We start from the raw sequence: 11,847 nt of genomic DNA on the forward strand, positions 1-11,847 counted from the left end.
CACACACACACACACACACACACACACACACACACACACACACAGCTAAATAAATAAACCTGACTTTATAGTGATTCTCTCTTTTTTCAGGATTTTCTCTTACAGAGGTCCAGAAAAAGCAGGCTATGCTTAATGCCTGTAAAAGCCATCCAGCTGGGAAACCCAAAGGTATGCACCAAGCGTTCAGGGAATATAAGACCCCTTAGGTCACCTTAAGTCTGTAATATCAGTCTTAAGATGTTCTTCCTCTCACCCATGGCTTGGATATGGGTCACCTCACTATGAATAATATACAAGCACTGATCTATAATGCAAACAGCTGCACTTTTTACCTGTATTCTTCAAGCATTTCAAAATCACTTCTAGGAATCACAGTAAAGGTTTGAGGAGGACTAAAAATAATCTTCCTTCTACAGGACAGCAGAGTTATTTATCAACAGTCCTACAAACACTCAACAAAACAACAAATGTCAGTGTTCCAATCACTTCTATTTTGCTATTCTTTTAAAAAAAACAAAAAAAAAAAAACACCTTTCTTGATAGGCTTTTAATAATGCAACTAGACAGGTGTTGGGTTTTATTGAAATAAAGACAAAGTAAAGGCAATTGGCAATAATTAGTGAATTAAAACACTATGTGTGTTAAAAAGAGAAACTCAGAGCAGTTGTGTATGGATTTTAATATCACTTTGTTGGTATGACATTCCATCAACCCTAACATGAATGATGATGTAATTTCTCTCAGTGGCTACACTGTACATTGTGTGGATACATCATCTTCCTGGCTGTTTATTTAATTGGCAGTCAGATGTTTCTTGCAGTTTCTGAAAAGAAGATAGACAGGACGGATACAGGACCAAACTTTCTGCGTCTATGTTAATGGACAGTTGATGCTTTTAATGCAAACTCAATCTGTCAATGATTACATGCTGTCACAATAAATTCAGCGTCATGCATTTCACAACAGTAATGTTAAACTGACCACTCACTGTTCACTAACAGAAATATTGTTGTTATTCACTTCTTTTTCAGTTGCTTCTACTTTGCATCCGAGTTAAAAGAGTTGTTTTAAGAATAAGCATAGGAAGATAAGTTGAGATAAGACAAGTTAGTAAACGCCATGATACAACAAGACACGACATGACAAGACAAGACAAGACAAACAAAAGTAAAAACAAATAAGAATGTATCAAATATGTTATACACAAGAAAAATGAACTTTACACTATACAACTAGTATGAGCTTAGAAATAAAAATATGAACTATACAAGATCAAATAATTAATGAAAAATGCTCCCCTTTTCTAGTATGTGTTGATGGTATAACTTAAAGCTGGGATTGGCACTTGATACGACAAGACACAAAAAGATACAAGAAAAGCTACGATGAGACAAAACAAGACACCAAGATACGAAAAAACAACAAGATACGTCAATAAAGACACAAGACAAGATGCGATACCACACAACAAGATGAGTCAATGAAGACACAACAAGATAAGACCGGACCCAACAAGACATGAAAAGACTAGACAAGATATGACAAGACAAGATACGATGAGACACAAGACAACTAGATACGACAAGACAACAAGATACGTCAATGAAGACAAGACAAGTGTCACGAGGCATGATAAGGACTCAAGCGCAGACAGTAGAAGAGTGAAAAAAAGGTGATTTATTCCACACCAAAAGGAAATAATTACCACCCAACAGAGAGTCCAAGCACAAGAGACGAGGGAGGAAATCCAGAGGGAAAACGAGGCAGGGGCAGGCAGACGGGGAAACCGGGAACAGGACGAGACGACCGGGCGGGTAGAACAAACAAAACAATGACCTGGCAGTGAGTGAGTGAGGGACAGGGGTTTAAGAAGTGACTAGAACAGGTGCGGAGAGTTGTGCTGATGAGGGAGTGCTTAATTACAGATAAGGGACAGGTGAAGGGAGTTGGACTGGTGCTGAGGGAGTGACTGAGTTGAAGAGTGAGGAGCTATAGAAAAACACACAACACATAAGGCAAAGCCTGATTGTGACAACAAGAGGAGAAACAACAAGACACAACAAGATATGTTAATAAAGACACAACAAGACAAGATACGACGAGACACCACAAGATAAGACAAGACTAGACAAGATACGACAAGACACAACAAGATACTACAAGACAATATACTACAAGACACAACGAGATACGTCAATAAAGACAGAAAAAGATACAAGACAAGATACAACAAGAAACAAAAAGATACGACAAGACGCAGCAAGATACGACGAGACACAACAAGATAAGAGAAGATACAACAAGATATGACAAGAGGAGAAACAACAAGACACAACAAGATATGTTAATAAAGACAACAAGACAAGATACGACGAGACACAAGATAAGACAAGACAAGATACGACGAGACACAACAAGATACTACAAGACAAGCTACGATAAGACACAACAAGACACGATACAACAAGACACAAAAAGATACAATAATACACGACAAGACAGGACAAGATACTACAAGACACGACAAGATACGTCAGTGAAGACACAACAAGACAAGAGAAGATACAACAAGATATGACAAGAGGAGAAACAACAAGACACAAGAAGATATGTTAATAAAGACAACAAGACAAGATACGACGAGACACAAGATAAGACAAGACAAGATACGACGAGACACAAGATAAGACAAGACAAGATACGACAAGACACAACAAGATACTACAAGACAATATACGACAAGACACAACAAGATACAAGACAATATACGACAAGACACAAGATACTACAAGACAATATACGACAAGACACAACAAGATACTACAAGACGAACTACGACAAGACACAACAAGATATGTCAATGAAGACACACCCAGACAAGATATGACAAGACACAATATTCAACTAGACATGACAAGACACAACATGACATGACACATCAAGAAAAATAAGATATACAGTATATACAACTTGGCATACGACTGCGGCTCGGTGGTAGGGCAGGGTCATCCTTCAATCAGAGGATCGTCCGTTTATTATTTATGTGTTAAACATCTCCAGAAAGTATTGGGTTTCATTGATGGTATAGCTTAAAGATGGGGTCGGCTATTGTACGTCAAAACAAGACGGGACAAGAAAAGATAGGAAAAGATACGACAAGATATGACAAGACAAGACATGACAAGACAGGACAAGATACTTTAAGATACATTAAGAAAAACCTTATTTGATCTCCAGGTAGTAAATTCAGGTGTTGACGCTGAGAACAGATTACATTACATTACATTTTAGTCATTTAGCAGACGCTTTTATCCAAAGCAACTTACAATAAGTGTATTCAACATAGGTATTCAAGAGAACTACTAGTCAGCAGAAGTTATAAGTGCATCTCCTTTTTTAAACAAGCATCTAAGAGCGTAAACCAGAGCAAACGTACAAAGTACATAAGTGCAACAAACTAATACGAATACAAAAAGTGCTAAGTGGAAGGCTCAGGGTACGCCGAAAGATGGGCAGCGACTCTGCTGTCCTGACGTCAGTGGGGAGTTCATTCCACCACTTTGGGGCCAGGACAGAAAAAAGCCGTGACCGGGTCAATCGGCCGCAGGGACCTCTGAGCGACGGGGCAACCAATTGCCCCAAGGCAGCAGAGCGAAGTGGTCGGGCGGGGGTGTAGGGCTTGACCATGGCCTGGAGATAGGAAGGAGCTGTTCCTTTCACTGCCCTGTAGGCTAGCACCAGAGTCTTAAACTGGATGCAAGCTCTTACAGGGAGCCAGTGTAGAGAACGGAGGAGGGAAGTTGTGTGGGAGAACTTGGGGCGATTGAACACCAGATGAGCTGCAGCTTTCTGGACAAGCTCCAGAGGTCTGATGGCTGACGCCGGGGCTCCGGCAAGTAGTGAGTTGCAGTAGTCCAGGCGAGAGATGACAAAAACCTGGATGAGCACCTGCGCCGTCTTGTCAGTGAGGAAGGGGCGAATCCTCCTGATGTTTGTAGAGCAGGAATCTGCAGGAGCGTGTAACCGATGCAATGTTTGCATCGACAGTTGGTCATCCACGACAGTTGGTCATCCAGGGTCACACCCAGATTTCTTGCAGTCCGAGTTGGCGTCTCCACGGTATCATCAATGGTGATGGACATGTCTCGGTGCAGGCAACCCTTTCCCGGGAGGAACAGTAGCTCGGTTTTGTCCAGGTTGAGCTTCAGGTGGTGTGTCGCCATCCACTTCGAGATGTCAGCCAAGCACGCAGCAATGCGTGCCTCCACTTGAGTGTCACAGGGGGGAAATGACAAGACCAGCTGGGTATCATCGACATTACAATGGTAAGAGAAGTCATGTGAGCGAATAACAGAACCCAGAGATGTTGTGTAGAGTGAGAAGACAAGGGGGCCCAGAACTGAACCTTGTGGAACCCCCGTAGTCAGCATGTGTGGTTCCGACATGGCCCCCCTCCATGTCACCTGGTAGGATCGATCTGTCAGGTAGGTAGGATGCAAACAGGGAGAGTGCAGAGCCTGAAACGCCCATCCCCTCGAGGTTGGAGAGGAGGATCTGGTGGTTCACCACGTCAAACGCCGCAGACAGGTCCAGGAGAATCAGGACAGAGGAGAGAGAGTTCGCTCTCGCGGCGTGAATTGACTCTGTCACCGCAAGGAGGTGCTGTCTCTGTCGAGTGACCCACCTTGAACCCGGACTGGTGGGGGTCCAAGAGGCTGTTCTGGTGGAGATAAGAAGACAGTTGGTTAAAGACAGCACGTTCAAGTGTTTTGGATAGAAAGGGTAGAAGAGAAACCGGTCTGAAGTTCTTGACATCAGAGGGGTCAAGTGATGGTTTCTTCAGAAGGGGGGTGACTCTAGTAGTCTTCCAACCACCAGCAGTGGTTAAGGACAGCTACCTACTGATTGCTCATTGTCTGCCAGGAGTGCAAGCCACTCCCCTGGCACTTAACAGGCAATTGACCTAGTGAAACTAAATCACACCTACCTTACACAAAGAGAAACTGCAAAAGCATTAACACTGAAGCAGCCTAGGTACAGCTAATAGCAACTTGTAAAAGCAAGAACAATATACTTAGTCTATTCTAGCTGAGTCAAGTATTTCAGTATCCCTCCAGAAGCCAAATACACTCAGATAAATAGAGAAGTAAAAAAAATACATAAGAATGTATACAACTATAAAATGCATTTCCTGCTGAAAATGCGTTGGAATGCTGAAAGCTGAAATGAATTTAAAAAGAATTGCAAAAAGGCTTTTATTGTAAAATGGAGTGGGGGGGGAGTCCTGGAAAAAGCTGTAAGACCTGAATGACTGTATGACAGACACACACAGAGAGAGAGAGACATACAGAGAGAGAGAGAGAGAGGACTGCGTGTGTGTCTGTGAGTTTATCAACATCACTAATTAGCTTAATCAGAAACACCTGTGTCCTTGCAGCCTTTTCATGAAGATAAAACAGGGAAACACCTCTTGTTAGATCCGGGGGTTCTCTGGCCCGATATGGGGCTACCTACTGACTCAGCTCTCTATTAAAAGATTGGCGAGCTGGTGTTCTGTGAGGAAACTCGCCTGGCTCTGCTAACTACCGTTACTCCTGACGTCTACCCTGCTTCCTCTGGTAACGTGCACTCGGACGAGGGGCCACCCTGGCCGGGCGCTTCTACCAGTCGCGTCAGTTATGGCAGCTTTCCTCTTCTGGATCCGGGCCAGGTTAGATTTTAACGGCTAGGATTACAACTAAAACCGTAAGGGACTGTTAAGTGGACTGGTCACTAGGATAACCATTCAGAACTCTTGTTGTTAAACATACAATAGATTTAACTTTTTACTGCCACGAGGAACTTTTACTACTTAGGCAAATGCATTCTCTTGAGAAATTTACTTTAAATGCAGATTAGATATTTATTGCAGGATATATTAGCAGGGGCACAGCTACAGCTCACATAAAATAATACTATACTTGATTCGATCAGGTTACAATTTCTTCTTAGATTATACTCATTCATTTTCGATGCCGAGGCGGCTCGGTGGAGCTGGATTCACGATGTAATAAAAAGTCCTTTTGGGGTTTTTAGGAGCGAAGGTCTGGCCTGACCTTCGGCTCCTCCTGCGCGGCCAACGAAGTCCGTTCAGCGATCCCTCAGGCTCAGTACAAAGTCTTTAGGGCAGCTGCATCCATCTGTTGTCCAGTTGTTAAAGTCAAACAGGGGGGAGAGGAAAATCTCCGTCTTTCAATCTTTGTCCACGAACGGCTGTCTTCTTTCCGTGAACAGAGACGAAGTCCTCCGATGCTGCTGTCGAACGAGGTCCAGTGTTTCTCCATGGAGCACTTGGTCGGCGTCCCGCAATGAATCCCGTCTTGCTGTTTGCAAGTCTCTCTTTTTATAACACTTTGAGCTCTCTCTCCCCCCCTCCCCAACACTTCCTAACTCGGCACATGATTATCATGACATCATTGATTATGTGTATGTGCTGCGAACAACACCCATCTTTCTGTGTGTGTGTGTGTTCTGGAAACTACCTAACTTCCCTGTGTGGGTGCTCTCACTTCCTAAATGCTCTGAGCATGTGTCAGGTTACACCCGTGTATGTGCTCGGACAACACTCCAACATCTGTTATGATCTCAGCCTTTAAGGCCCCCACCCTGCTTACATCAGCTCTTTCCACACACACACAGACTTCACTTTACTCAGTTACACATACATTATTATCAGTTTTACATTTGTTAAATCACTTCATTATTCTTATGTTATACATACTTGCTTCAAAATGATTATTAGATTTCATCCTTTACTAATTATATGCTTTGTGTCCCTTTAGCCTACTTTCATATCGAACTGTATTCCTTCATTTAAGGCAGCTTTCCTGGGATCTCAACCCTCTTTTTTGACACTCTCAAACAAATCATCAAAACTCCCATAACCGTAGCTCCTATTGCTCCGCTATTAATAAACGAGAGGAAGGATGAGTTGAAGAACAGATCGTGTAAAAATTGTGTCTGTAGTGTAAAAAATGTGGCTTAACTGGCGATCTAGAAATGGGGTACCGTGTTCCGTGGAAGATGTTTTTGAAGCAAAATTTAACATTGGTCTCTATGGAGCAGAAAGTTGGTTTTCCTCTCAATTACAGGCTTCTGTGCCAAATGTGTAAATCTGTGGGATTCCACAGTCATTTGTCTACGACAAGGACAAGATTAGCTACTTTTACATCCACAAATTATGCATGAAGAGTGAAGATTGTGGACTCAGTGGCAAAAGACAAATGTTTTTTTCACAAGAATCTCAAGCTGCTCTTCACTCTAGCGGTGACATCACGCACTCTAAGCTGCGCAATACACACCCATTATAAAGTCAGAAAAGGGCTGAAAAAATGGTGTCTGTAGATAAAAGTATGAGGAAGTAGAAGGATTTGAAAGTTGAAGAAGTTTAAGAGGATTTGAAAATATTCTCCACAGACATCCCATTCAAAAAAAAGTTGCAAAAAGCTTAATAATTCAAAATGTTTAAAGATTAGAAATATGAAAAGTCATAGCAGACATGAGCTGAACATTTTGATAAATTTTGAACGGTTTCTGTAGCTTAAAAAATGAAGAAGAAGAAGAGTTTCGAAAAACAGGGGACGGAAGAAATAGTCGGATGAATAAAGATTCGAAGAACAATAGTGCTTAACAGCATTCCAACAATTAGTGCTGTGTAAATGTAGGCCAGTAAGTACAAGTCATTTCTCCCCTGCGCAATATCAACTGACAGCAATACTTTCATTGTTGGAATACCTACTTTTCTTTTGCTTTTCTTCAAAATAATGCTAAATGTAATGCTCTTGCCTGTTTATCTCCTCCTCAGCAGTGACCAGACCCTACTACGACTTTCTTCTGCGACAGAAACACCCCTCTCTTCCCACTGCTTTGCCCCAGCAGCAAGTCTTCATGCTGGCTGAGCCCAAGCGCAAAACCTCCACCTTCTGGCACAACATTGGCAGATTGACACCATTCAAGAAGTAAAGAAAATTAATCAGAAAGGAAAAGCAAAGCTGTGGACAGAAGGAACAGAGGAAGAGATGAGCTCTGCTCGTGCCTGATAGACCCTTTTTAATAATCAGTTTTCTTTCCTACTCATAACATTGCCCTAATTGACATATTGATTTATTGTAGAGATGAGGATGATTATTATGAGGAGAAGATCATTTTGTGAAAGCACTTTATAGGTTGGTTAACAATCTGACTTAAGAATGGTCTCCTGGAGTCAAACAGGGAGAGTGGACTCTTGCTTAACTTCCTACTACAACACCCTCAATCAAGCGCAGATTGGTAATAATACTACTACTGTACTGCCGTGAGTGACTCCTGATTGTGCTGCCTCTGTGAAGATGTTGGCTGTCTACAAAAATGGTGTCATTTATTTCCACTTTGAATTGTTTTATGATTTCACAGATGCCAAGTGATCACAGTGCCATGCGATATTGTGTTATTTCTTTGTTTTGTCTCTGTTTATGAAAAAAAGGGAAAATTGAGGGAGTAATTTCCTGTTCTTTTCTCTGTACAAATATATAATCATGATCGTTTTGTGAAGTCCATCCGTCAGGATTTGGTTCTGTATGTCTCTGTTGCATTTATGATATTGTGCAAGTGCTTGATTCATGTCATCAAATGCAAGAAGAAGATTCAACTTATCTCAGATTGGGAGCTTTCTATTTAGACAAACAACAGCAAGCCACACTGGCAACACATTCCTCGAGTCTGATCCTCGACTCCTCCTACCATGTCAATGAAAGTAAACCTGTTCTTTCTTTTTCTTTTTTTAAGTGCCATTTAAAGTGTGCCATGGATGATTTACAATGACATGCATGGATGTGATGAAAAAATACTGTGAAGAATATTTTTTTATCTCTGAAGAACCCTGCTATATTTAACCAGATTCAGGAACTGAGGTTTCATGTGCTACTAGGCTGACAGCGTCACAAACTGACGGTCTTTTATCTGTGATAGCCAGTATTTCTGCTCTCTGTTCCTGGTCTCCAGTATTATCTCATTTCAGATCAGTGCAGCTTAGTGATATGACTCTGTAAGTGCATTCAGTGAAATGTGCTCCTTTTACCTTTATGTTCAAATGTTTTAGCTTCTGACGATATGGAATATTAAACATTCCTAAGCTTACAAATGTGACCATCAGTGTTGTTCTGGTCAGCCAACATTAAGTGGAAGTATGGGCAGCAGGTTTAACTTTCAGGTTAAACCGGCTTCTTATGATATTCAAGTGAGGTCTAAAGTTTTAAGCCCCTAAACTTCAAAACTTGTATTCTTAACATTTTTTTATAACAATTTTCAAAAGAAAGTAGAAGTTTGGATTGTTTTACTATTTTTCCTTTACAGGCAGCCATATCCTCTATTCTTTTTTGTGTAGTATGGTCAATTGGTGGACTCTTGAAATTTGCTTAAATTGTTTCATTCATCACACAAGTCTGCTTTTATTGACAGTGCAGATTATACAGACATTCTTTAACATCTATGGCTCTTTTTACGGCCGCGACCAATGTTTTTTTAAATAATTAATTTTTTACAATATCTGCACATGGTAAAAGGCTGGGTAAACATTGTGCTTGCTGTTGATGATTGCTGCTGATTTCAGGTCTGTGATGAGATGCAAACTCGAGTTTCTAGCATTAAAGGGAGAGTCCCGGAGTCATACAACGGAGTATGAGGTACTTATCCATTGTCAGTGTATTACCTACAGTAGATGGAGTTTGATGAAATAGATTAATGCTTTTCACTTTCAGATCAGTTCCCCGTCAGAAAGAGCTGAGTGACAGAAAGATAAAGCGGTGAAAATATTCTAAATATAATGTTCTCTTAAACTGAAACCATTTTTGACTTGACCTTACTTGAATTGGACTCTAGCTCAAAGACTTGAGACTTGACTTAGATTCTTAGAATCTCTGGACTGTAGTTGCCCATTTAGTTGTTGTAGAGTGACATGACATGTGTGGTGGAAAAAAATCTTTTTAACCTCCGGTGAGAAATAAGCGAAATGAGAAGACTCTTAAACGATTAAAAACATATTTATTGAAAATATACTAATAATAATTCAGCTGAATAGATAGAGCTCTTTCCCCACAGATGGTTCGGAGGTCTAACAAGAATGAATAGTTAAAACAGAGTATACATTATCTCGTCTTTCACCCCCCCTCCCTTCGCAGATGTTCTTCTTCTCCTCTGTCTGCCGATGCATCCACCAAGACCAGGTTCCCAGCCTTGGTATTGTTTTCGTGCGCAGAGAATTAAGTGGTGAAATCAGGATGACGTCATAGCAAGCCAGACATGATATGCCTTAGATATGATAACATTTATTATTATTTGGAATTAAATTAGTCTAGTTGGCGTCGTCTGCATATATAAAGGTTTAAGCGATACAAGTTATAACTAAAAGAACGATATGATACATTTCCACAACAATTCCCCCTTTGGCCATTCATATGGCCATTAAAGTATTTACAATTTATCGAAACAGCAACACATATGACCAAAAATGGTTTATCATTAATCGATAAGGTTAAAGCACTCTCTGTTTTGTGGGATCATATTTCTCAGATAGCTGTAATAATGAACCTAAGTATTACACAGAAATGTCACTGTCGTAGTCCTATGGGAGGAAAACAGTTGGGCAATGGAAACAATTGTTGCAGGATTGGCCTTTTTACACTAAAAAGTGGGATGCCTAAAATGTTTTGGATCTTTGGCACACTCTTCTTCTATCGGTACAAGCATAGGCTGTGGTCATGTTTTAAACACGTCACAGTTGGTGTGCTGCTGAACTGTGAACTTAGCATATTCATACCACTTGTTATTTAATGTTTGGCTAAATGGTTTTACAAATCGTTTCTTCAATCTAGTGGTTGCTGGTTTTGGTTCTTCTCACTATAATTGTTTGCATTTGGTTGTACATTCTTTGGTTGCCATGATTTCTCATGCATCAATTATTAAGAAACACAATTATTATTGCACAGAAGAGCAGAAAACACATTGAACCTCTTAGGCCACACCATCCCGGAATGGGTGCCACGGTGCTGGAGATCTGCCTTCCATTGCGGCGTCATCTTTGCACATATGATTTTACCTCCTACCACACTGATTTCTGTATGACAGCTTTGCAGTTTGGGAAACTCGGGTTGCTACCCTCTTCTCTCTCCCCAGCCACACAAAATGAGTGAGGTGATCGGCTACATGTTTGATGCGTTGTTAGCAAACAATACATTTTCTACAAAATACTAAAAAACAGTGAACCCTCTTGTGTACCATGCTAAATTAATAAAATGTGATATGTTCTATCGATATAATTTCTTTACTTTGTTTCCAGTAACTGTTTATTTGAGTCTAGTTTTAAAACCTGAGGTCTACAGATAAATGATGCTCCTTAGTTATTCTCTGACAAATCACTACAGTAATTAAATACCCCTGCAGTATAGTATAGCAAAGTTCAACTAGGTCCAGTTAGAGAGAATTTCCTCATCAAAGGGTTACAATACAATACACAATAATGTCTAACTTGCACTATAGTCCCATGTATATTGAAGTAGCTAACAGTCGTATTAACGTCTGTACTTAGCAACTGACTGTCAAATCAAATAAAGAAAGTTAAATTGAATAATATTTCAACAATGTTTATTGTCCAATTTCAAATTGAACTGAATTATAAATAATACATACTCTGATAATAAATAAATGTTCTCTCATTTCAAGTAAAATAAGAGCTGGATAAAAAAAAACATTACATAACAGAAAGCTTTTGAAAAATGTGGCCCTTAAAATAAAGTACTTCATTTTAGAAAATTTGACTTAACTGACTTGTCCTGC

At 40.4% G+C, this 11,847-nt stretch overlaps 1 protein-coding gene across 6 annotated transcripts in view; it reads left to right on the forward strand.

Moving 5' to 3' along the window:
- Positions 1-11,325, forward strand: part of arhgef4 (Rho guanine nucleotide exchange factor (GEF) 4) — a 129,157-nt gene extending 117,832 nt beyond the window's left edge. For 5 of the 6 annotated variants that reach the window (XM_031875985.1, XM_031875989.1, XM_031875988.1 and 2 more), the window contains 2 exons: positions 91-168; positions 7,844-11,325. In XM_031875985.1, the coding sequence (XP_031731845.1) occupies positions 91-168; positions 7,844-8,001 (236 nt within the window). In that variant the 3' untranslated portion in view covers positions 8,002-11,325. The remainder of the gene's footprint in view (positions 1-90; positions 169-7,843) is intronic. The other variant, XM_031875986.1, reaches the window with a different exon arrangement.
- The last annotated feature ends 522 nt before the right edge of the window (positions 11,326-11,847 follow it).

This window comes from Anarrhichthys ocellatus, unplaced genomic scaffold (assembly GCF_004355925.1).
Source record: "Anarrhichthys ocellatus isolate YVR2014 unplaced genomic scaffold, GSC_Weel_1.0 scaffold101, whole genome shotgun sequence".
In the NCBI taxonomy this organism is placed as follows: domain Eukaryota; kingdom Metazoa; phylum Chordata; class Actinopteri; order Perciformes; family Anarhichadidae; genus Anarrhichthys; species Anarrhichthys ocellatus.